The sequence below is a fragment of the Oratosquilla oratoria genome, chromosome 4, assembly GCF_046742065.1.
Source record: "Oratosquilla oratoria isolate Oo_2021 chromosome 4, ASM4674206v1, whole genome shotgun sequence".
Classification (NCBI taxonomy): domain Eukaryota; kingdom Metazoa; phylum Arthropoda; class Malacostraca; order Stomatopoda; family Squillidae; genus Oratosquilla; species Oratosquilla oratoria.
The window spans coordinates 25,224,737-25,247,682 of NC_134780.1; the positions used below are offsets into that span (position 1 = coordinate 25,224,737).

Consider the following 22,946-nt stretch of genomic DNA (forward strand, 5'->3'; position numbering starts at 1 on the left):
AACAACAATGATAACAACAGTAACAACAACAATAATAATAACAATGATATTAACAAAAACAATAACAATAATAACAACAACAAGAACAACAACAACAACAACAATAGTAATAATAATAATAGCAACAATAACAATTATAACAATTATAATAACAACAATAATAACAACAATGATAATAATGATAACAACAACAATAATAATAATAATGATAAAAATAGTAATAGTAATAACAACAATAGTAATAATAATAATAATAATAACAATAATAATAATAATAATAATAATAATAATAATAATAATAATAATAATAATAATAATAATAATAATAATAATAATAATAATAATAATAATAATAATAACAATAACAACAATGATAAGAACGATAATAATAACAACAACAACAACAATAATAATCATAATAATAATAATAATAATAATAATAATAATAATAATAATAATAATAATAATAATAATAATAATAATAATAATAATAATAATAGTAATAATAATAATAATGATAATAATGAATACTAGTAATAATAATAATAACGTTGATAAGGAGAGTAGTAGTAGTAGTAGTAGTAGTAGTAGTAGTAGTAGTAGTAGTAGTAGTAGTAGTAGTAGTAGTAGTAGTAGTCATGGTGTTTGGGCCTACTAGGATTACTGAAGGAATAAAAAATCAAAACTGACCGCAATAACGGACGTATAAAGCAAATTGCTGTAACAGTAACGATATAACTGACGTATGCGTTCATATATTTTTTTCTATCTATTTTTTGTTAAGAAAGATCAATGTTCTTTTTTCTTCGTGTGACGGAGAAAAAAATCCATAGTTGTCGTGGAAGCAACTACTGTGGTATTGAAGCAATATAAAGATGATTTAGGTGTGATACCGTAAGCAAGGTCTCATTCATAACATTAGTTTCGCTAATCATTATATCAATATAGATACAATGTGATTTATTTTAACTTTATTTTATCTATTTTTCAGATCATATATATGTGAACAGTTGTACATGAACTAGGGCTGTTCTAACATTAGTTTTGTTAATCACTATGTCGATATAGATCCAATGTGAATTCTTTTTATAGATAATATATATCTATGTGGTGTTTGGCCAAAGTGTCTCTTTCAATTGCAGGTCTCTGTAGATGGAGAATAGTAGTAGACAAACTAGAACTATAGTATTAAACTCGTTACTCTCTGATTGTAGGACTAACAAACACGCAAACGTATTTCCACTTTTTTTAAGTTTGATTTTTTCTTATGAAATGGTTAGGTTAGGAGCAACTGGACAACGTAAGTTTCATGTTAGATACCCGTGTTTGCATGTCTCAGTCATCTTACCGGGAATTGTCGATCGTGAATGGCACCTTACTTAGACCAAAGGTTCTCGACCTGTTTTCTCATACTTATGTGATGCTGTTTCTTAGTCCTCTGTAGACCACTTCAACACTGAATAACATCCCTTTGCGTCCCCTAACTGCCACTATATTGCGGACCGTGGACCGGTTTGGGGAACTCCTTGAACCTACAGTACTCCCCGAACTCCAAGCTGAGAACCACGGACTCCTAGACGGTGCCAGGGGAGTGCCAAGTGGATCAGAAAACTCTCCGAAGTCAAAGAGAAAGTGGCACCCGACAGCCAGAATAAAAACGAAGGGAGCGCCCGGGGTTAGCTTAGTATGTGATTCACCATGGTCCTGGACCACGTGTTGGACTCGTGATCGACAGCTATTTTCTTCCCGGAAGAGAGCTCAGAACTCATATATGAACGCTCTTGGGGGTAAAGCTGTGACCTTACACGCACACACACGCACCCAACTCCCCGCCCACGGCAGTTGGAGTAACAACTTGCAGCGATACTGAAATTATTTCAGGCCTGGACGGGATTCGAACTCGGACCGCCGTAGTGTCAGCCGGGAACTCTACCAACTGCGCCATCGAGTCTGGTGTATATGTGTGTGTGAGCGTGTGTGTTTGTGTGCCGCCTTTGTGTTTTGTATCTGTCCATCTGTTTGCCAGCATATGCCTTGTGTCAGCGTTGTCTTGCTGATCTGTTCAAAACACTGGCCATAGGTCCTGTGCTTTCGACGATCACAGAACTCCCGACAACCTCTAGGAGGAGGAAGAGGAGGAGGAGGAAAAGGAAGAGGAAGATGAGAAGGAGGAGGAAGAGGAAGATGAAAAGAAGGAGGAGGATGAAGAGGAAGAGGAGGGCGAGCAGGATGAGGAGGAGAAGGAGGAAAAGGAGGAAGAAAAAGAAGAGGAAGATGAGAAGGAAGAGGAAGAGGAAAAGAAGGAGGAGGAAGAAGAGACGGAAGAGGAGGAAGAGGAGGAGGAAGATGAGGAGGAGGGCGAGGAGGAGAAGGAGAAGGAGGAAGAGGAGGGCGAGGAGGAAGAAGAAAAGGAAGAAGGAGATGAGAAGGAAGAGTCGGAGGAGGAGGAAGAGGAAGATGAAAAGAAGGAGGAGGAGGAAGAGGAAGAGAAGGAGGAGGAGGAGGAGGAAGAAAAGGAAGAGGAAGATGAGAAGGAGGAGGAGGAGGAGGAGGAGGAGGAAGAGGAGGAATGGGAAGGTGGCCGGCACCGGTCGCGTTACTACAGGCATTCCTTTGGCTCCGTCGCCAGAAGTTTCACCAGGATCCCGACGCCGCACGTGGCAGAGGAGCAGCGCCCCCCCTCCCTTCCCTCCCCGTAGTTTATGATATGGTGCTGCCAAAGGTGCTCTTGGACAAGGAAAGGAAGTCGAGTTGGTCTGCAACTGCATAGCTGACGACGATGAGAGTGGCGACGTATCATATATATATATATATATATATATATATATATATGTAAATATAAATATAAATATATACATATATATTCATATATATACACACACACATATATATATATATATATATATATATATGAATATATATACGTATATATATTATATATATATATATATATATAAAGTTGTGCCAAGGGATTCGAACCCTGACCTGTGCCGACATAATCACAAAGCAAAGACGCTAGCAACTGTTTATGTCGGCATAGGTTAGGGTTCGAATCCCTTGGTAGAACTTCTGAAAATTCAATTTGCCCTAGAAATATACCCATCCACCCATATATGTATGTATGTATATATATATATATTTATTTATATATATATATATATTTATATATATATATATATGATTATCTATAAATTTTCATTCAAGTACTAATATCTCATAAACTTGGGGATGAAGTGTTGTTCTGGTCTCCGCTAGACTGTTCGGTTCAAAGGCGGCAGTGCAGCTCAGCACTGGACACTACTTTCCTACAGCTGGGCCCGACGACCGAAGCTGACTTACAAACCAACCCCCTCCCCGACACTTTTTTTCTTTCTTTCTTTTATCTCTCTCTCTCTCTCTCTCTCTCTTTCTCTAGACAATGAACCAAGGTGTGGCTGTCGTTTCTAGGAAACATACTGCTCCAATAGAAAGAATGGAGATGGAACTGGGAACTTTACGAAAAAATACGGTAATGGAATTTTGAAAAGTGTAACGTCACAAGTTCACAACGGTCCAGAAATATGTCAGTTACCGATTTTTTCAAATGTAACGGTGACTGGTTTTCGAAAAAAAAAATCAACTGTAACGGATTTCTTCGCTGAGCAGGTGGATGGCTCGGAGGCTTCCAAAGTTGATGATGGAAAGGGAGTAGACTATGCACGCAGAGACTTTAGCAGAATTGAAGGTTGGGCTATTGTAAGAAGGAAGGGCAGAGGGGAAGGGAGGAAGGAGGGAGGAAGGGATAGAGTAGCAAAGATAGAAAAACACATGTGCCTCCCCACCCCACTCGGTTCACAGGATGTAAAACAGGCTATTTTTCTTTTTCTCCTTTCTTTGTCTTCTTCTTCATTTTCTTTTTCTCCTTCTTGGTCTTCTTCTCCATCTTCTTCCTCCTTCTTGGTCTTCTTCATCTTCTTCCTCTTCTTAGATTAAGATATAACGAAATGGCAAAGCTGGTTAAAAAGAATACACGTACAGCGAAACGTAATTATGAAATTAAGGTTGCTAATCAAGCAAGATCCAACCCAAAGGGTTTCTTTCATCTCTATAGAACAAAAAATAAAGAAAGAATAGGACCAATTAAAAACGATGAAAATGTCATGATAGAATCGGAGGGAAAAATGAGTGAAGAGTTTAACAATTATTTTCTATCGGTGTTTACTAATGAGAGGTTAGATAAAGTACCCGACTGCGATCCGATTTTCAGAGGGGATGAAAAAAGTAGTATATCTAATATCAGCATTAGTAAAGTAAAGTAGTCAAGCAGACTGAAAGACTTAAAGCTACAAAATCCCCGGTCCAGACGAACTTTTTCCGAGAATGCTAAAGGAGTGTAAATTTGAAATCTGCGACCAGTTAACTGAAATACCTAATAAATCAGTAGACACTGGTTTTATGCCTACTGCTTGGAGGCAAGCAAACGTTGTTCCTGTTTTTAAGAAGGGAGATAGATCGTCTATGTGCAACTGCAGGCCATTCAGTTTGACATCGGTTATAGGAAAAATGTTTGAATCAATAATGGTAAATAGACTCAGAGAACACATCGAAAGACATAATTTCATTCGTGATTCACAGCATGGTTTCTCCAAGGGTAAGTCATGTGTGACTAATCTTCTATCCTTTTACACTAAAGTATATAAGGCGTCAGATAACAATGATAATTACGATATTATTTACCTTGACTTTAGCAAAGCGTTCGACAAGGTGCCACACCAGAGACTACTAAATAAAATCAAAGCCCATGGCATAGGAGGAAAAGTGTTAGAATGGATCAGAGCTTGGATTAGTAACAGAAAACAGCGGGTCACCATAAATGGAGTAAAATCTAGGTGGGGCAATGTTACTAGTGGGATCCGCCAGGGCTCGGTTTTGGGTCCCTTGTTGTTCATTATGTACATAAACGACCTAGACGACGGGATAAATAGTGATGTTAGTAAGTTTGCGGACGACACTAAAATAGGACGCCTAATTAGGTCAGGAGACGACGCAGAGATTCTGCAGGATGATCTTAACAAATTGTTCACATGGTCGGTGAAATGGCAAATAAACTTCAATATCTCTAAGTGTAGCGTATTAAACGTAGAGCTACACAACCCCGAAAATAGATACAGCTTAGATAACACGCTTTTAGAGAAAACTGAGTGCGAGAGAGACTTGGGAGTTCTAGTGAGTCCGGACTTTAAAACCAGGAAACAGTGCATTAGCGCCAGGAATAAAGCTAACAGAGCATTAGGTTTCATTGCTAGACGGTAACGAATAGAAGTGCAGAGGTAATTATTAATCTCTATCTAGCGATAGTTAGACCCATCCTTGACTATGCGGTACAGTTTTGGTCTCCGTCCTACAGAATGGACATCAATTCACTAGAATCAGTAGAGAAAATTTACCAAAATGATACATGGACTCAGAAATTTGCCTTACGAGGAGAGGCTTAGGCACCTTAACTTACACTCTGGAAAGATGCAGAGTGCGGGGTGATCTAATAGAGGTGTTCAAGTGAATCAAAGGCTTTAACAAGGGTGATGCAAACAAGGTCATCATATTAAAACAACAGGACAGGACTCGCAGTAATGGTTATAAACTGGACAAATTTAGATTTAAAAAGGAAATGGGCAAGAATTGGTTTACTAATAGGGTGGTCGACGAGTGGAATAAACTTAGGAACCATGTAGTAAGCGCTGAAACTATCAGTTGTTTTAAGAAACGATTAGACAACTTTATGGATGGGGATGACAGGTGGTGATGGATACGGAGCTGCCTAGTGTAGGCCTTATGGTCTCTTGCAGTCTCCTTCATTCTTATGTTCTTTTTCTCCTTCTTTGTCTTCTTCTTCTTTTTCTCCTTCATCTTCTCTGTCTTCTTCCTCTTCTTTGTCTTCTTCATCTTTTTCTTTGCCTTCTTCCTCTTCTTTTTCTCCTTCTTGGTCTTCTTCATCTTTTTCCTCTTCTTTGTCTTCTTCATCTTCTTTGTCTTCTTCATCTTCTTCTTTGCCTTCTTCCTCTTCTTTTTCTCCTTGGTCTTCTACATATACTTTATCTTCTTTTTCTCCTTCTTAGTCTTCTTCTTCATCTTCTTTGTCTTCTTCCTCTTCTTTTTCTTATTTTTTGGTCTTCTTCTTTGTCATTTTCTCTTTCTTTGTCTTCTTTTTCTCCTTGATCGTCTTGTTTGTCTTTTTTGTTTTTCCTCTCTCCTTCTTGATCTTCTTTGTCTTCTCTTTCTCTTTCTTGGTCTTCTTCATCTTCTTTTTCTTTTTCCTCTTTTTTTTTCTTCTTGATCTTCTTCTTCATCTTTGTCTTCATTTTCTTCTTTTTAATATTTTTTGTTTTCTTCCTTTTTCTCCTTCTTGGTCTTTTTCTTAACTTTTTCTTTGTTTTCTTTTTCTCCTTGGTTTTTTCTTCATCTTTGTCTTCTTTTTCTGTTTCACCTTCTTTCTCTTCTTCATCTTCTTTTCTTTCTTCCTCTTCTTCTTCCTCTTTTTTCTTCTTATTTTTCTTCCTCTTCTTTTTCATTCATCTTCGTTTTCTTCCTCTTTCTCTTTTTTCTTCTTTCTTTCCTCTTCTTTTTCTTATTTCTATTAATTTTTCTTTTTTATTCCTCTTCCTCTCTCTTCTTTTTCGTATTCCTAGATTTCTTCCTTTTCTACTCCTTTATCTTTTTCATTCATCTTCGTTTTCTTCCTCTTCTCCTTTTTCTTTCCTCTTCTTTTTATTATTTCTATTTTTCTTTGCTATTCCTTTTTTCTTCATTTTTAATCTTCTTTTTCTTATTCTTAATTTTCTTCCTTTTTATATTCATTTTTCTTCCCCTTTTTTTTTTTTACTTATTTTTCCTCGTTTTTGTTTTGTTCCTTTCTCATTCATTCTTCTTCGTTTTCTTCCTCTTTTTTTTTTTGTGTGTGTGTGTGTGTGTGTGTGTGTGTGTGTGTGTGTTGTGTGAGCGTCTGGTTTCTTCAGCCATCAGCACCCGCGGGCCGTGCCACATGGACGGGGGCGGCAGGTTTCTTCTTGTTTTTGCATTTTGGAACTTGTCTGGTTAGAAAACGGGCATTTCCGTTTTTGTCCACCATTTTTTCCACCAGAGTAGGCTTTTTTGACCCATGGCGAGGGCAAAAATCCCCCTTCTCCTCTTTTTGTGGCAATACTTTTTCCATATTTTTTTTCTATTGGCATTGCAAAACAGAAGCTGGTCTGTTCCCCAGTTTCTGTTTTACCCAAATCATCTGTCCTTCATGAGCCTTATTATGCTTTTTACAAGGATTTGTTATTACGAAAGAATGCTTTGACTTAAACTATACTCCCGTATTATGTAGTGTTTATATATACATACATATATATATATATATATATATGTATATAATATATATATATATTTATTTATATGTATGTATATAATATATATATATATATATATGTGTGTGTGTGTGTGTGTGTGTGTGTGTCTGTGTGTGTGTGTGTATTTACCTAGTTGTATTTACCTAGTTGTATTTTACGGGAAGGGGAGCTATGCTCGTGGGGTCCCGTCTTCATATCTCATTTTATCTAAACTATTTTTAAATTCATGTATTGATTTTGCACACACCACTTTCTCATCTAACTTGTTCCAACTGTCTATTGCTCTGTGAGGAAAGCTGTTCTTTTTAAAATCTCTTCTATAGCTGTCTTTTTTTATTTTCTTTCCGTGTCCTCTTGTATTTCTGTCATCCCATTTTATCAGATTCTCTCTATCAGTAATTTCTATGCCTTTCATGATTCTGTAAATAGCTATCAAATCTCCTCTCTCTCTTCTTTGCTCTAGTGTCTGTAGTTTAAGTTTTTGTAGTCTCTCTTCATATGATAGTTTTGAGAGTGTTGGTGCCAGTTTTGTAATTGCTCTTTGTATTCTTTCAAGTTTTTTTATACATTTTTTTGTACTTGGTGACCATATCGTTGCTGCATATTCCAATCTTGGTCTTATCAGGGTGATTAGGATTTTCCTCACCATTTCTTCATCCAGGTATGTAAATGCCACTTTGATTGTTCTTATTAAATTATAAGTTTCTCCAAAAATCTTATTTATATGTTTCTCAGGTGACATATTATTCATAACAATGACTCCCAGGTCCTTCTCATTTTCTACTTTTTTTATTCCTTCTTCTCCCAAATTATATGATCCTGTTATTCTGTTTTTGCTTTTTCCAAATTCCATTATACTACACTTTTTTGTATTGAACTCCATCTCCCACTTCCTACTCCATTCTTGTACTTTATTTAGATCTCTCTGTAGTGATTCACAATCTTCTTCAGTTTTCACTCTTTTCAGTAATTTTGCATCATCTGCAAAGAAGCTCATATAGCTTTCAATTCCTTCATCCATATCATTAATATATATAGCAAACATTATTGGGGCCAGAACTGTTCCCTGCGGGACACCGCTTATTACTTCATTCCATTTTGAGTGCTGATCTCTTATCACTACTCTCATTTTTCTTTCTTGCAAAAAGTCTTCCATCCAATTTAGCAATTTACCTTGTATTCCTCCTTCATATTCTAATTTCTTAAGCAACTTCTTATGTGGTACTTTGTCAAAAGCTTTTTTTAGGTCTAGAAATGCACAATCAGCCCATCCATCTCTTTCTTGTATTATATCTATTAGCCTTGAATAGAAACATATTAAATTGGTGACGCATGATCGTCCTTGTCTGAATCCAAATTGCCTTGGGTTTAGTACGTTGTTTTTTTCCAAGTATTTTACCCATCTACTTTTGATAATTCTTTCACATATTTTTGCTATTGTACTTGTTAGAGAGACTGGTCTATAGTTGGTAGGTTCTTCTTTATTTCCTCCTTTATATATAGGTACTATATTTGCTTTTTTCCAATCTTCTGGGACTTTTCCTTCTTTTAAGGAACTGCTTATTATGCTATGTATTTTGTCTGCCAGTTCATTCCTGCATTCTTTCAGAATCCAGTTTGCTATTTCATCTGGCCCATGCGATTTTCTGACATCAAAATTACCCAAGTGTGTCAATATTTCATTCTTTGTTACTTCTATTTCTTCCATAGGGGGGACTTTTTCCTTCCACTCAATCTCTTCAGGTTGTATATTTTCCCTTGTAAACACTGATTTAAAATGTTTGTTCATAATTTCTGCCATTTCCATTTCCTCAGTGTATTCAACTCCTCCTTGTCTTAATTTCTCTAAGTCTTGTTTGTTTTTCAGTTTATTGTTTACAAATCTGTAGAATAGTTTTGGTTGATCTTTACACTTTTCTATAACATCTTTTTCATATTTTCTTTTTTCCTCTCTGCACTTTTGTACATATTCATTTCTATAACCAGTATATATTTTCCATTTTTCAGGTCTTCTGTCTTTTTTCCATCTGTTCCAGGCTTTGTCTCTATTGTCCTTTAACTCCCTACAACTTTTGTTGTACCAGCATTTTACATATTCTTTTTCTTGTTTTTGTCTTGGGACATACTTTTCCACTCCTTTTTTGTAAATTTTTGTCAAAATATTCCATTTCTCTTCCACTGTTGTTTCTTCTTTGTATATTTCTTCCCAGTTTTCTTGTTGGAAGAATTCTCTTATTTTATCAAAGTTTGTTTTTTCATACATCATTCTTCCTTTTCTATATTGTTCATTTCTTTTCATATATTTTTCTTCATTAAGTTCCAGTTCAATCAATATGTGGTCACTTTTACCTATTGGTGTTTTATATTCAATCTTATCTACTATTCTAGGTTCAGATGTAATTATTAAGTCTAGCCTCGATGGTTCTTCTTCATTTCTATACCTAGTGTTCTCTTGTATCCATTGTGTCATTGAATGGTCAGTAATCATCTCAAGTAGAGCATTTCCCCATGAGTCATCACCACTCTTTACTGTCATTTCTTCCCAGCAGATTTCTTTGCAATTAAAGTCGCCCATCATAACTATTCTTCCTCCGTCTTCCATTATTTTAGTTAATGCTATCTTTGTGTCCTCTAACATACTTTTATGTTCACTCTCCTCCCATGAGGCTGTTTTCGGAGGCACATAATTGATCACAAATTTTCTGCTCTTCTTATCTCGGTCTTCCACTTCTATCATAATCATCTCTACTGTATTTTTTCCATATATGACACCTTTCACGTTTATATCCTTCTTAGTCAGGAACATAACTCCACCCCCTTGTTTTTTCTCTCTGTTTCTAATCCAATAATTGTATGTATCATGTCCTACACTGTTGGGTGGTAGTGGGCCTTTTAATTTTGTTTCTACAATTCCCATTATGTCCGGTTCTTTTTCTTTCAAATAATCATTCAGTTCATTCAATCCTGTTATCAATCCATCTATATTTGTGTAAGACACTCTTAGTTTTCTGCCACTTCCATTGTATTCTCTGTTTCCCTTATGTTTTTCTTTAGTATGTCGAACTGCTTTATTTTCATGTTCACTACTCTCCAATAGAATCTCTCTTTCTCTGACTCCGTTCTTTCCTCGTTTTTTGCCTTAGCTTCAATTCTTTTCTGCCTCTCTTTCCTCCTTATTCATTTCTCTTTTTATCCATACCTTTTTATATTGATCATTTGTTGCTAGTTTCCCTGTCTTGGATAGAATTTTCTCTGCTGTTGTTTGTGACCTGAATTTAATCTTAATTGGTCTGGTCTTATCTGTACTATATTTTCCGAGTCTGAATTTTTCCTCAATTTCCTTTATAATTTCTGGTTCATCTTCCTGGACTAATTTTAATAAACTGCTTACTCTTTCATTTTCCTCCTTGATTCTTGCGGTTCTATCTGGGTTATGTTTCTCTTCCATTCCTAATATAATTATACATTTCTTTTTGTCAGCTAATTCTCTTACTATATTCTCCTTCTGTCTCATCACTTTAATAACTGAGTCTTCATTATGTTCTTTCAATTGCTGTTTGACTATGTCAGTGAATGAAACCTTATTCCCTTCTTGAGTTATTCTCCAATTTTTAGCTTCTGTAGCTATTTTCTCTTTGTTTTCATTACTATTCTTCTTCAATTTCTCATTCTCCTCCTTTACATTTCCTAACTGTCTTTTTAGGTCCTCTATTTCTTCAGTTAAGTTTCTGTTAGCCTTCTCTAGTTGTTCCAACCTTTCAATTCTTTGAAAAATGGAGTCTACGTTACCTAACTTACGCTCCAAGTCCTCGATCACCTTATCAACTCTCTCCTCTAGTCTTATCAGTCGGGGGGGGGGGGGTTGTGTCCCCCCCACCCTCTTTAAATCCCTGGAACATATTCTCGTCACTTTCTTCTGTATTGCTCCTCTCTATACTTCTAATCTTTACATTTTTATTTGCCATTTCGTCATCACTGAGCTGGTCCGGTGGTCTTTTCATGTTTACCTTACGCCCGTCTGCCTGGGCCAAGTCCACCACATCCTCATTTCCTTCCATTTCCCCAGCAATCCCTCCCCCTCTCCTCTTTCCTTACTTTCCCACTACCTCACGAGCAATTTCCCCCCCCCCCTGCAAATACAAAAAGGCACTTCTCTTTGCGTTGGTATCCACAATCTTCACTTTTCTTCAGAGCGCTCTTCAAGCCGTCCGTTCGCTGAAAGTGTGTGTGTGTGTGTGTGTGTGTGTGTGCGTGTGTCATAATCGCATCGACTCTCGCCTCCGGTAAGTCTCCGATACTAAGAAAGCTGCAACAGTTGGACCCCTACGCTCGTTTTACACGGATCGACTCTTCGTCGTGCGCCGTCCACGACACAACGCCGTGCTCTCAAATAACCCTGCGCGTCTATGGAAGCATTCACACGTGGTCGTGGCCGCGGTGTGTGAAAGCGTCCATAGACACCAATGAGGCAATGATTATATGAGAACACGACGTCGTGTTATAAACGACGTACGGCGAAAAGTCGATACGCGTGAAACAAGTCTTTCATCATGCTAAGGTGACAGGCGAGTTCAGTCGCCTTAGGAAGATACCGAGGAACAGAATCCTCAGCTTAACAGAATTCGAAAAGCATGCCGCCATGTTAATTGAGCTTTTATATATATATATATATATATATATATATATATATATATATATATATATATATATATATATGTGTGTGTCTATGTTTGAAAAATATGAGAGCAGATTCTTTCGTATACAAGCAGTATTGAAATCGACATCATTCTGACAGTTGATAATCTTGTTTGTATGTTCAATACTACTTATATATATATATATATATATATATGTATATATATATATATATATATATACACACATATGTGTGCGAATGTGTATAAGACTTCATTCATAACCACAGCCATTATTCCAGCACACCATCACAGGATGGGTGGCTAAGGCAGTTCCATATACAGATTCTCTCTCCATATATGGGGAGTGATTGAGCTACAGTATATACTCAGCCTTCACACATCCAAAAACCCATTTGTTCTGCCTTCTGACTTGGCTATTTGTGGACGAAAGGTCATCCCTGTCCCCCGCCCACTGTTTGGGCCAGAGGCAGTGCAGCACGATACAGCATTTTCACAGCAAGGCCCAACAGCCAAAGCTGGTTTACCCCCACCGATTCTTTACAGAACAAACAAGATGAAGTCCCTTTGGGCCACATCAGTTTCTCATCTATTCACAACCACATATCTTGCCCTCTCCCTTTCCTACTCAACAGACATTCCTCTTGCATCCAGTGCCCCTTTCACCCTGTCCATCTATCTCATTCTTGTACAAGCTTACTCCATCCACACCCTTTATCATATTCTTTGATCAGCCTTATCTTCCAGCTCTGCTTCGTATACACATTTTTTATTCCATCCATCTTTGTAACCCTCACCACACTTATCAAACACTTTATCTCAAACATGTTTAGGTTTCCTTTCTACCTTCTTCAAGGTCGAAGTCTCAGCTCCATACTGTATGTGTTGTGATGATGATATGGTTTAATGTCACAAACCCCTCCCATTGGAAGGCTAGGACAGTGCCCTTACTAAGGACTTTGTACATACATACATATACATATACCAAGGCTTTTTCCCTCTTACAAGGGAGGTAGCCAAAAAGAAAAGGGCATAAAACCATTCCATCCCTAAAAGGACGTTGTAGTGTGGAATTTGATAAAATATGCCCTTGGTTCAACTTTGCCGGTGGCAGGATTTGAACCACCACCCCTTCGACTTTTGCCACAAGTAACGACGGCCTAACCCACTCAGCCAGCGAGCTTCCTGTACGTGTTGTATTTATGGTAGTGTTACCACTGGAAACCAAATGGCAGCCCTTCAGCACCCCATCTGGGGTTCTTGGCCAGCACCCGTAAGTTCCTTCCATGGAAAAGGGGGGAGGGGGTCTTCTTTTTACTCTCTAGGGTTCCAGCGATGCATCCTCTTGCAGGCTAAACACAGCAGCACCACACTAATAATCACCAGACAACAAGACAATATCTCCTCTTTAAGTGACATATGGTCCAAACTGGAGGCTGTTGCCGGTTTCCCGGAGGCTGCAGGACTTCTGCAAGAGAGACCAGGGTCAACAGAGTGATTGACTGGTAGTTTGATTACCATCGTGGTTATACTTAAAATCACTTACACCTTACCCACCTGAAACTATTGATAATTTAAACCAGTGGATCAAGAGTTCAACATTAATATGGTAAATGAGAGAGCCAAATGCAGGTTGAAGAATATAATATCTTTTTTTTAAAGATATTAAGACTAGATCTGAATACGAAAATATTTTATTTTGGTATATTTAACTTCTCTACCTACTGAAAAAACAAGTTATAACATTTAACAAGTATAGAAAATATTTTCTAGACTAAATCAAATATATACATTCCATGTACATAACCAGAAAATCCCCATTTCCTAATCAAATAATCTTTAAGTCCTCACCCTTAACTAATTTGTGACAACACTGTACTTTGGTTATTTTGGAAGCCTGCTTTCAATTCCTCTGGCTAAAAACATTAGCGAAGCTGCGGCTTCCCTTATTGCCTCCACCCCGTCCCTCATAACATCTAGCTGCTCCCTGTGTATCGCCAGTTGTTCCCTTTGCATAGATACAAGATCCTGCACAGCTTCCCGAACCTCCTCCTGGATGTGTTTCATTTCATCCACCAAGATGTGTGTCTCGCTATCTGTATATGGATATGAAAAGAGACAATCTTAAAAATTTCCCCAGAAAAGTATTCCTTTTTCATCCCTATGAGTCACTCACATAAAACACAAAACTTGATGGTATTTATGTTATTAACAAGGATATGAACATTCCAATTATGTTTGCAAATCTAATGTAGCAGGAGATTATTACAGATACCTGTTGTTTGCTTTCTAGGGTAGGTACCATTCCGCTTGTAATGACCCAACAAAGGAGAAGTCTCTCTGACATTAAAAGTGGGCTTCCTCTCCCTCTCCCTCAAAGGGGATGTACTTCTTGAAGGCAACAGCGCTTGTCTGAGGAGCATAAAAATATTAATACGCTTTGCACGAAGAAATACGTAAGTGATACACATTTTTTCACAGGTTCAATGACTATGATATTGCAAGTCAGTAGCATCTTACCTTTCATTGGCCTCACTTTCTGCTGGAAGCAACAAGAGATGACTGCAGTGGGAAAAACAAGAGAATATGAGAATACTTTCTTTAAAGAAAAGTAATGTTGATCCATACCTTTTCACTATATTCATTAATTTATTAAATGATGAATTTGCTGTCACTGTACCTGCTGCCTGCCTCACTGTATGTTTGGATGGACCCTGTTCTACTGGGCAAAAGGCTTGGACTGAAAAGAACAAAGAGAGCATTACAAGACTCAAGAAGCAGAGGAGGAGGCAGAAGTGGTGATGGTTGTTGTGGTGGTAGGGTGGTGGTGGGCTGTGGGTGGTAGTGGGCAGTGGGTGGTGGTGGGCAAAGGGCGGTGGTGGGCAGTGAGTGGTGGTGGGCAGTGAGTGGTGGTGGGCAGTGGGTGGTAGTGGGCAGTGAGTGGTGGTGGGCAGTGGGTGGTGGTGGGCAGTGGGTGGTGGTGGGCAGTGAGTGGTGGTGGGCAGTGGGTGGTGGTGGGCAGTGAGTGGTGGTGGGCAGTGGGTGGTGGTGGGCAGTGGGTGGTGGTGGGCAGTGGGTGGTAGTGGGCAGTGAGTGGTGGAGGACAGTGGGTGGTGGTGGGCAGTGGGTGGTGGTGGGCAGTGAGTGGTGGTGGGCAGTGGGTGGTGGTGGGCAGTGAGTGGTGGTGGGCAGTGGGTGGTGGTGGGCAGTGGGTGGTGGTGGTCAGTGGGTGGTAGTGGGCAGTGGGTGGTGGTGGGCAGTGGGTGGTGATTGTTTAACAACAGAATCCATTCTAGAGAAAAGAATCAGTCAGTTCCAGTTCCAGCCCAAAGTTCAGCCCATACATCACAGATCAAGGGACTCTGATACAGGGCACTGTCAGCTGCATAACGTGGGGTATATTTACAATGTCTTGCTGAAATGGTAGCTCAAACTTAAAAATATTATGTTCACCTGCCTTTGCAGGAAATATGTACCATTCACTGACTGAAAACAAACTCTCCTACTGGGATTCCAACCCTCGCCTGAGCGGCTCGCTTTTTATAAGAGGAAGATCATACCATCACCCCTCCATGACCCTACAACACGGAACGACTTAGTTCACGGACTAATCATTCCACCGAGGGCACCCAGGTAAAACGTATCATGTACTGTATTTCATCAAATCCTTTACGCAGGCTAGTCTTCCGACAAGTGTTTGTGTCATTATGACATTTGGAAATAAACTCTTGTACTGGGATTCGAACCCTTGCCTCAGCTGCTTGCTTTTTATAAGACAAAGACAATACCATCACGCCACCAAATGTCATACTGACACAAACACTTGTCGGAAGACTAGCCTGCATGAAGGATTTGATGAAATACAGTACATACCACGTTTCACCCGGGTGCCCTCAGTGGAATGATTAGTCCGTGAGCTAAGTCATTCTGTTTTGTAGGGTCATGGTGGCGTGACAGTACGGTTTTTGTCTTATAAAAAGCGAGCCACTCAGGCGAGGGTTTGAATCCCAGTGTGAGAGTTTATTTCCAAACGTCATAATGACACAAACATTCACTGACTAGATATACGAGATGAAAATTGCAGCTCCACAGTGGCTAGCAATGGTCCTCAAAACCTCCCATAGATCTTTCTGTTGCATCAGTATATTTACCTAATTGTTCCTGATTGTAACATACAGGAAAGGAGCAATGCTCACTGGGACCCGTCTTCTACTCCTACTCTCCAATTTAAGGGAGAAACTGTTTCTATATCATCAGCTAACAGTGCTAGGAAGAGATGAACAGTCATCAGCTCCCAATGTGTGAAAAAGTGTAAAAAATACAGTTCAATTTAATAGAGATCTTGGGCCTAATCCAGAGACCAAATGTCAGCCCCTCAGGGCTGCACCTCCTGAAGGAGGTGAGAGGGTTGATGGGTTTTGAAAATAGGCAGCTTTGCTATCCATCTTGCAGGACCACCACATACAGGTACCCATCATAGGTCCTCAATAATCTAATGAAACAAAGAACACACAATAACCATACCTCTTGCAGACCTCCTCTTTCTGGGTGCCTATCGCTTCAGTGGCCAATAGATCCTGACTGAAGAGAATTAAAATGACATTGAAGTGCAGCATGTTTTCCCTCAAAAGTAATACTATAGCCCTACATTTTCTTTTTTCAGTTACAGCAGTCAATATATCCTTGCAAAGTGATGAATCTCCATTTACTTTACCTTCTGCTTGTGCTGCTTGTTGGAATGGCCAATGTTTCCAGTGCTTCCATGGGTATCAGATTCTGACTGAAAGGGATAAAGATGGCATTAAAATACATTTTCTGGATAATACTTGTTGCTTAAGAGTTTCAGTGACCGGAATACTGCCCTACAATGGCTGGCAAGGGTCCTCAGACCCTCCCATCTATCTCTTTTGAAAGAGACATGAAACTCTTTCTAGATCAGTGGTTCTTAGGAGGAAGAGGAGAATAGTTGCTGATTACTGCCTCTCCTTATGTGAAAGGATGGAGGAAATAAAAAGTTAACACAGAGATCTTAGACTAGGTCCAGAGACTATGCTTCTAGATGTATGTGAGCGTGCTGGTCAATTTTGAAAATAGACATGGTCCACTCCAATGTCCATCTCACAGAACCATTTCCAGGTAGTTGCCCATCATTGGTCCCACTGCCTCATCTAGCATTCAAATCACCCAGCACCACTATAGTCACATTCATATTCTCTTCACACACACATTCATTTACATAATTCAAAGCCCTTCTCTCTCCTCTTACTTCTTGGTTCATACATACTCATAAACACCCGGTTGTAAGGTGCATCTGCCAACCAATCAATCAGTGTTGTCTGAAGTTCACTGACTAGAAACTCACAGCAGCCAGCAGTAGTACTCAAGCCCTATCCTACATCTCTTTGGCAAGAAACCCCGGACTGAGGTCAGCATTATATTGGTGTGGATCTGTGTCACCAAAGTAGTAGGAAGATAGCAACTGTCAGTTCTCCTTGTATAGATGGAGGAATCACAGATGAACTTGATAAAGAGAGATTTTGGGCCCAGTCCAAAGATTGAATGTCATCTCCTCTGGACACATTCCATGTGGAAATGAAGTTGATGAGGTTTGAAGATGGATGGCAGGAAGATGACTGGCATCACTCTCACAGAACCATTTAGGTACCCATTGTCAGGGCCTGTATTTGCCTATTTATTATGTAAATACACCTCACATCTTATTCTCATTTCTAACCATATACATACATATACCAACGGCTTTTCCCCCCTTACATGGGAGGTAGCCAAAAAACAAAGGAATAAAATCCTCTCCCACCCATTCCATCCCCACATACTCCACTCCCATTCACCTCCCTCCCTCCCTCTTATCTTGGCTCCTCCTGGATGATGGGTCATCCCTGCATCTCGCCCACTGCCCTGGGTCAGAGCCAATGTAGCAAGACCCTGACAAAACTTCCTTCCATTCAACCATCTCATCACTCCATACACCCCATTGACCACTCCCACAAATAATTGCTTCTTCATGAAAGACATTAGAACAATATTCCCTTCAATAAAGAAATATAAATCAAAAACACATTACTATACTTACCATGACGTATAGATCAGTAAAATCAATCAGTCATTAAAAGCACAAATAAAACCTCATACCTGTACCTACATAGTAAAGGGAAGTGTGGATGTGAAGGCTATACTTCCCAAATGACACCTGACCTTGCAATCACTGTACCTGGTGTAAGCCTTATTGGCTGTTGAAGTAGACGCTGCTCCTCGGAGCAAAAGACTAACGAGGGGGAAAAACAAATAAATAAATAAAAATCACTCTTTATCTAAGGAAAATAATATTAGTAATATAAGTCTTTGTATAATATTCAACTGCCGAAGTCATGAACCTGTAGTAACTATACCTTTTAATGGCCTCTCTGCTTGTTGAAGTATATGGTACTCTTGGGGGCATCAGAATTTGACTAAAGAGAACAAAAATAGTATTAAAATAGTTTCCTTAAAAAATAATAAATAAAAAAATTAAAAATAAAATAATAATAATAATAAATAAAAAAAATAAAATATTCCAAATCTTTATAAAACCAATATATGATATAATGATTATGCAATCACTGTACCTTCTACTTGCATCACTGTCTGTATGAGTGGATTCTGCTCCCACTGGCGATGCACTTCGACTGAGGAGAACACAGGTAACATCAAAATATAAACATATACCAAAAGGACCTCTACCCTTTATAAGAGTAAGGCAATATCCACTCTTCCCTCATCCCACACCCATTTATCAATGTCCATTACCTTATTAACATCATAACCTTACAGCCACTCTACCTGTTGCTGGCCTCATTTACTTGATCAGAACTGACAGGGGACAAGTCTTCCACCGGATCTACATCAACCACCATTTTAAAATCTGTAAATCAAAATGTATATTCAGGGATTTTCATGACAAATATATCAACCAAATGTATAAAACTAAATGCTCCCGAATATCATATGTTCTTCCAAAGATAACACATACCTGTAAGAGGTGCCTCAGTCTCTTGAATGGGTAAGCCAGCATAAAGATTTGAAGTTGTACTTAGGAGCTCCAAAACAGCTCCTTCACTCTCCGTGTATGTGACTTCAAAGACAGATCCAGCACCTGAGGATCATCCAATACTAATAAATGTTACATACATATACCAAAAGCTTTTTCCCACTTACATGGGAGGTAGCCATAAGACAAAGGCATAGAAACCACTCCCACCCATTCCATCCCCTACATACTCCACTCCCCTCTACCCTTCCTCTTATCTTGGCACCTCCTGGATGATGGGCCATCCCTGCATCTTGTACACTGCCCTGGGTCTAATAAATGTTAGACAAAAATAAATAATATTTACACTCGTATGGCTCTGTCACAGCCATCCCAAATATTCTTTCTGAATATGCTTATTTTCCATAAAACTTACTACTGGGATGGGCACTCAAGAGGTAAGCTGTGGAGCTATGACACCCAAATGCAGATACATAGACTGGTATTTCTTTATTTACAATTCCAAAAATCTCCATAATCATAGCTTAAATATCTCGAGCATTTCCCACCCCATAAACTAATCCTTAGAACCTCTGTAATTTTCCTATGACATCCCTTGGGCTCCTGAGTTTGGATATATAATTTTCTTCAAGCGAGGATGACACACCACAGCAATTTCATGCCAGATGTTTTCTACAGCATAGTTTGTGTTTTGCCCATGGAACTCAATGCTAATCTTATGTCTACCGACCATATATGTAGATACTGTCCCTAAATATAAAAGAATTGTTTACTTCTAACAAATTACAAATTACCTATAACTTGTGGGTGACATCTAGATGTTACCTTTGTGCCGAGCTTGTTTTACATCTTGAAAAGCTTTTCTCTTTACACAACATCGGAGGTCTTTCCATTTTCTTCTAACTTCCCCAGTATATCTCCGAGTTCTTGAGACACGATTCACTGCTTGTGTGACTTCTTCCCACGCTGCATGCTTGGCATCTATCATGACCTGCACAATATCACCAAAATTTTAACGAAAGTAGCGGCAGACTCCATGTACATTTCACACCCAATAAGATATCAACTTCTTAACCACTTCAGTATGAGTCAAATTTTCACGCGCAGCATCGGCTGCCAAATGTACAATGCAACACACTACTCTCATTATGAAATATTGAGTCACTGCCGTATTACTCATCCTCTTTTACTCTGAGTAATAATAAACACAGAAACGAGATTAAACCAGTTCACAGAATCCAGGGGTAACTCATGTACAACTACAAAAAATATATATAATCAAGACGCTGACGCTGGCATCTTGATGTATCCACTTGCATCTCATGACACCTATGTACGCGTCATCATACCAAAGTGGTTATGAGTGAAGATTCCTCCATGCTACAAAAATAATGGAATAATTTTATATTCACAAGAACACATATGCCAAGCCACTACTCCACAGTCTAATAAGACCAACTTTAACCCTCTGTGGAGTGGAGGCTCCAAGTCCAAGATGAATGAAATGATAACACTGAATGTTAGAAGTTATTCAGTCCATTATATTGACGTAGCCGAGATGGATCTCCACTGAAGCCCCTTACCAAAGGAACAGCCTGAGAGAACGATACAGCTAAAAGTGACATCCCCGACATGCTGACATACAAGACCAAGTCCAAGAGTCAGAAAATGATTAAGTTCACAAAATTTAGAGCTGTGCATGGACTGAGTTGGATGTCATTATTTAACAAATTAGTCAGCCTACCAAACATAAACCTTCTCTAGTACCTACTGATTTTAAGTACAAAAATATGACTTGTGACATCATCAATACAATAAATAACTATACTTTTTATTACTTGCCTTATTATCAACCTTTGCATGAATTACATCATTTCTCTTCTTCACGGCTTCGACGAGAGCAAGAGTCTCTGAACTGGTAAAGTTTGGTCTTCGTCTCTTTCCACTAGTAGAATTAGGAGTATCAGGAGTATTTACAGTCGTCATATTACTGAAATCGTGATGATAACTCACAGATAACGGCAGGCCCGTGCCCGGGTGACAGACTGTTTTGTTTTGTTTACATGAATGTGCTGCCCGATTGAGGTATTTTAAAAGCGAAAATCTGATTGGCTGGTAAGACTGATGACGTCACTGGATGTTCGGTCAGCTACAATTTCACCGACTTTCCCATAATGGATTGTGTATATTTCGTCGATGCAAAGATAATAGATGTGGGCGTAACACGGTAAGCCTTCTTACAATCGTATATGTAGTTCTAGATGTGGAACAATTGCATAAAGATTATTTTAACAGTAACAAGCACATTTTACGCCATTAAAAATTGACATTAGCAGTATTCATGAATGAATATAAAAACTTGAATTAGATACATGTGTTGTGTGAGATAACGCAGTGTCGTAATTATTAGCCGAAATAACGTAATTTGACCTAGCATCTCGGATCGCTGAATTAGCAGGTGAGATCGGTACCTCTACACCGTCTGTTCTGTAGAGTTGTCACGGAGTGGAATTTAATCCCTTTATTTCATTTGTCTATTAACAACGTAGAGCATACATATACATATACCAAAGCCTTTCCCCTCTTATAAGGGAGGTAGCAAAAAAAAAAAAAAAAAAAGGCATAAAAACCACTCCCACTCATTCCATCCCTACCACACTCCACTCCCCTCCTCCCTCTTATCAAGGCACCTCCTGGATGACGGGTCATCCCTGCATCTTGACCACTGCCCTGTGTTAGAGGCAGTGTCGCAAGACACAGCAAGGCCGCTTCATTAAATCGGCGACCCCCCCTCTCCGTCCCCTCATGCAGAAAAGAAGACGGGGAGAATTCTCTTCGGCCTGAGTCAATTTTTTCCCATACATACTCCCTCACCCACATCCCCCACCCATTTCACCTCGTGGATCACATCATCCATATACAACCATTTTCCATTCACCCATGTCTTCTGTCCTCTCCAGTCATTCCTCAACAGACATTCCCCTCTTCCCCAGAGCCCCTTTTACCCCATCCATCCATCTCATCCTAGGTCGCCCCCTCATGTTCACACCTTCCACACCTCTTTTACTAGTCTTTCTTCACTCATTCTTTCCATGCGTCCAAACCATCCCAACACTCTTTCATCCACCCTATTTCCCAACTCCCTTTCCACCCCCATTCTCCTCCTCACCTCCTCATTTCTCACTCTATACAGTCTAGTAACCCCTATCATATTTCTCAGACACCTCATCTCAAACACATTCAAACCCCCTCTCTTATGTTTCTGGCCCATACAGTGTTGTCGGCACAATTACTCCTTCATATAACATCCTCTTAGCATCCATACCTAAATGTCTATTTCTCATTACACTTTTTAACCCCCAAGGCGTTTACGCGCTTCTCTCAATCTACATTCTTACTCCACCTCCACTTCTCCTTTTCCTGCCACATTCGCACCCAAGTATCTAAAACTATCCACTTCCTCCAGTCTCTCTACCTTAATACCCATTTCCAGTCTGCTGCCACTTTCACCCCTTGTATATCTCATCACCTTACTTTTACCTACATTCATCTTCAACTTCAACGTAGATGGTAGTGGTAATAAAACAATTTTAATATTAAGCGGAATGCTTGATTATTTGTGGAGAAGCTAATAAAATAAGAGTAGGGCAACTTACAATTGGTGAAATGACATAGTTATCTAAGGAAGGATTTGGAGGTGACATGTTTAAAGAAATCATCATTATTAATTCAAGGTATACGTTGAGGAGCGCGTTACTTCACACACTCTCCGAGGAGCAAGCTCCCATGCAGACACCCTTCTCACTTCAAATAACTCAAGACAGGTTCGACGATCTTGCCCCCAGCTTGAGCCATGAGTTTATCTGTGGGCGTCCC

General features: G+C 39.1%; 1 protein-coding gene across 2 annotated transcripts; it reads right to left on the minus strand.

Moving 5' to 3' along the window:
- Nucleotides 1–13,652: 13,652 nt before the first annotated feature.
- Nucleotides 13,653–21,165, minus strand: LOC143024685 (uncharacterized). 2 transcript variants are annotated; one of them, XM_076183685.1, is made up of 13 exons: nt 20,913–21,165; nt 19,896–20,061; nt 19,053–19,175; nt 18,863–18,944; nt 18,649–18,708; nt 18,433–18,492; nt 18,186–18,308; nt 16,740–16,805; nt 16,550–16,606; nt 14,706–14,765; nt 14,546–14,587; nt 14,301–14,437; nt 13,653–14,121 (listed from the first exon to the last, which is right to left on the minus strand). In XM_076183685.1, the coding sequence occupies exons 1-13, from the start codon at nt 21,054–21,056 to the stop codon at nt 13,910–13,912; spliced, it is 1,332 nt and encodes a 443-aa protein (XP_076039800.1). In that variant the 5' UTR covers nt 21,057–21,165; the 3' UTR covers nt 13,653–13,909. The 2 variants fall into 2 exon arrangements, with proteins under 2 accessions (XP_076039800.1, XP_076039801.1); XM_076183686.1 differs by having other exon boundaries at nt 18,255–18,308; nt 20,913–21,164.
- Between the last annotated feature and the right edge of the window lie 1,781 nt (nt 21,166–22,946).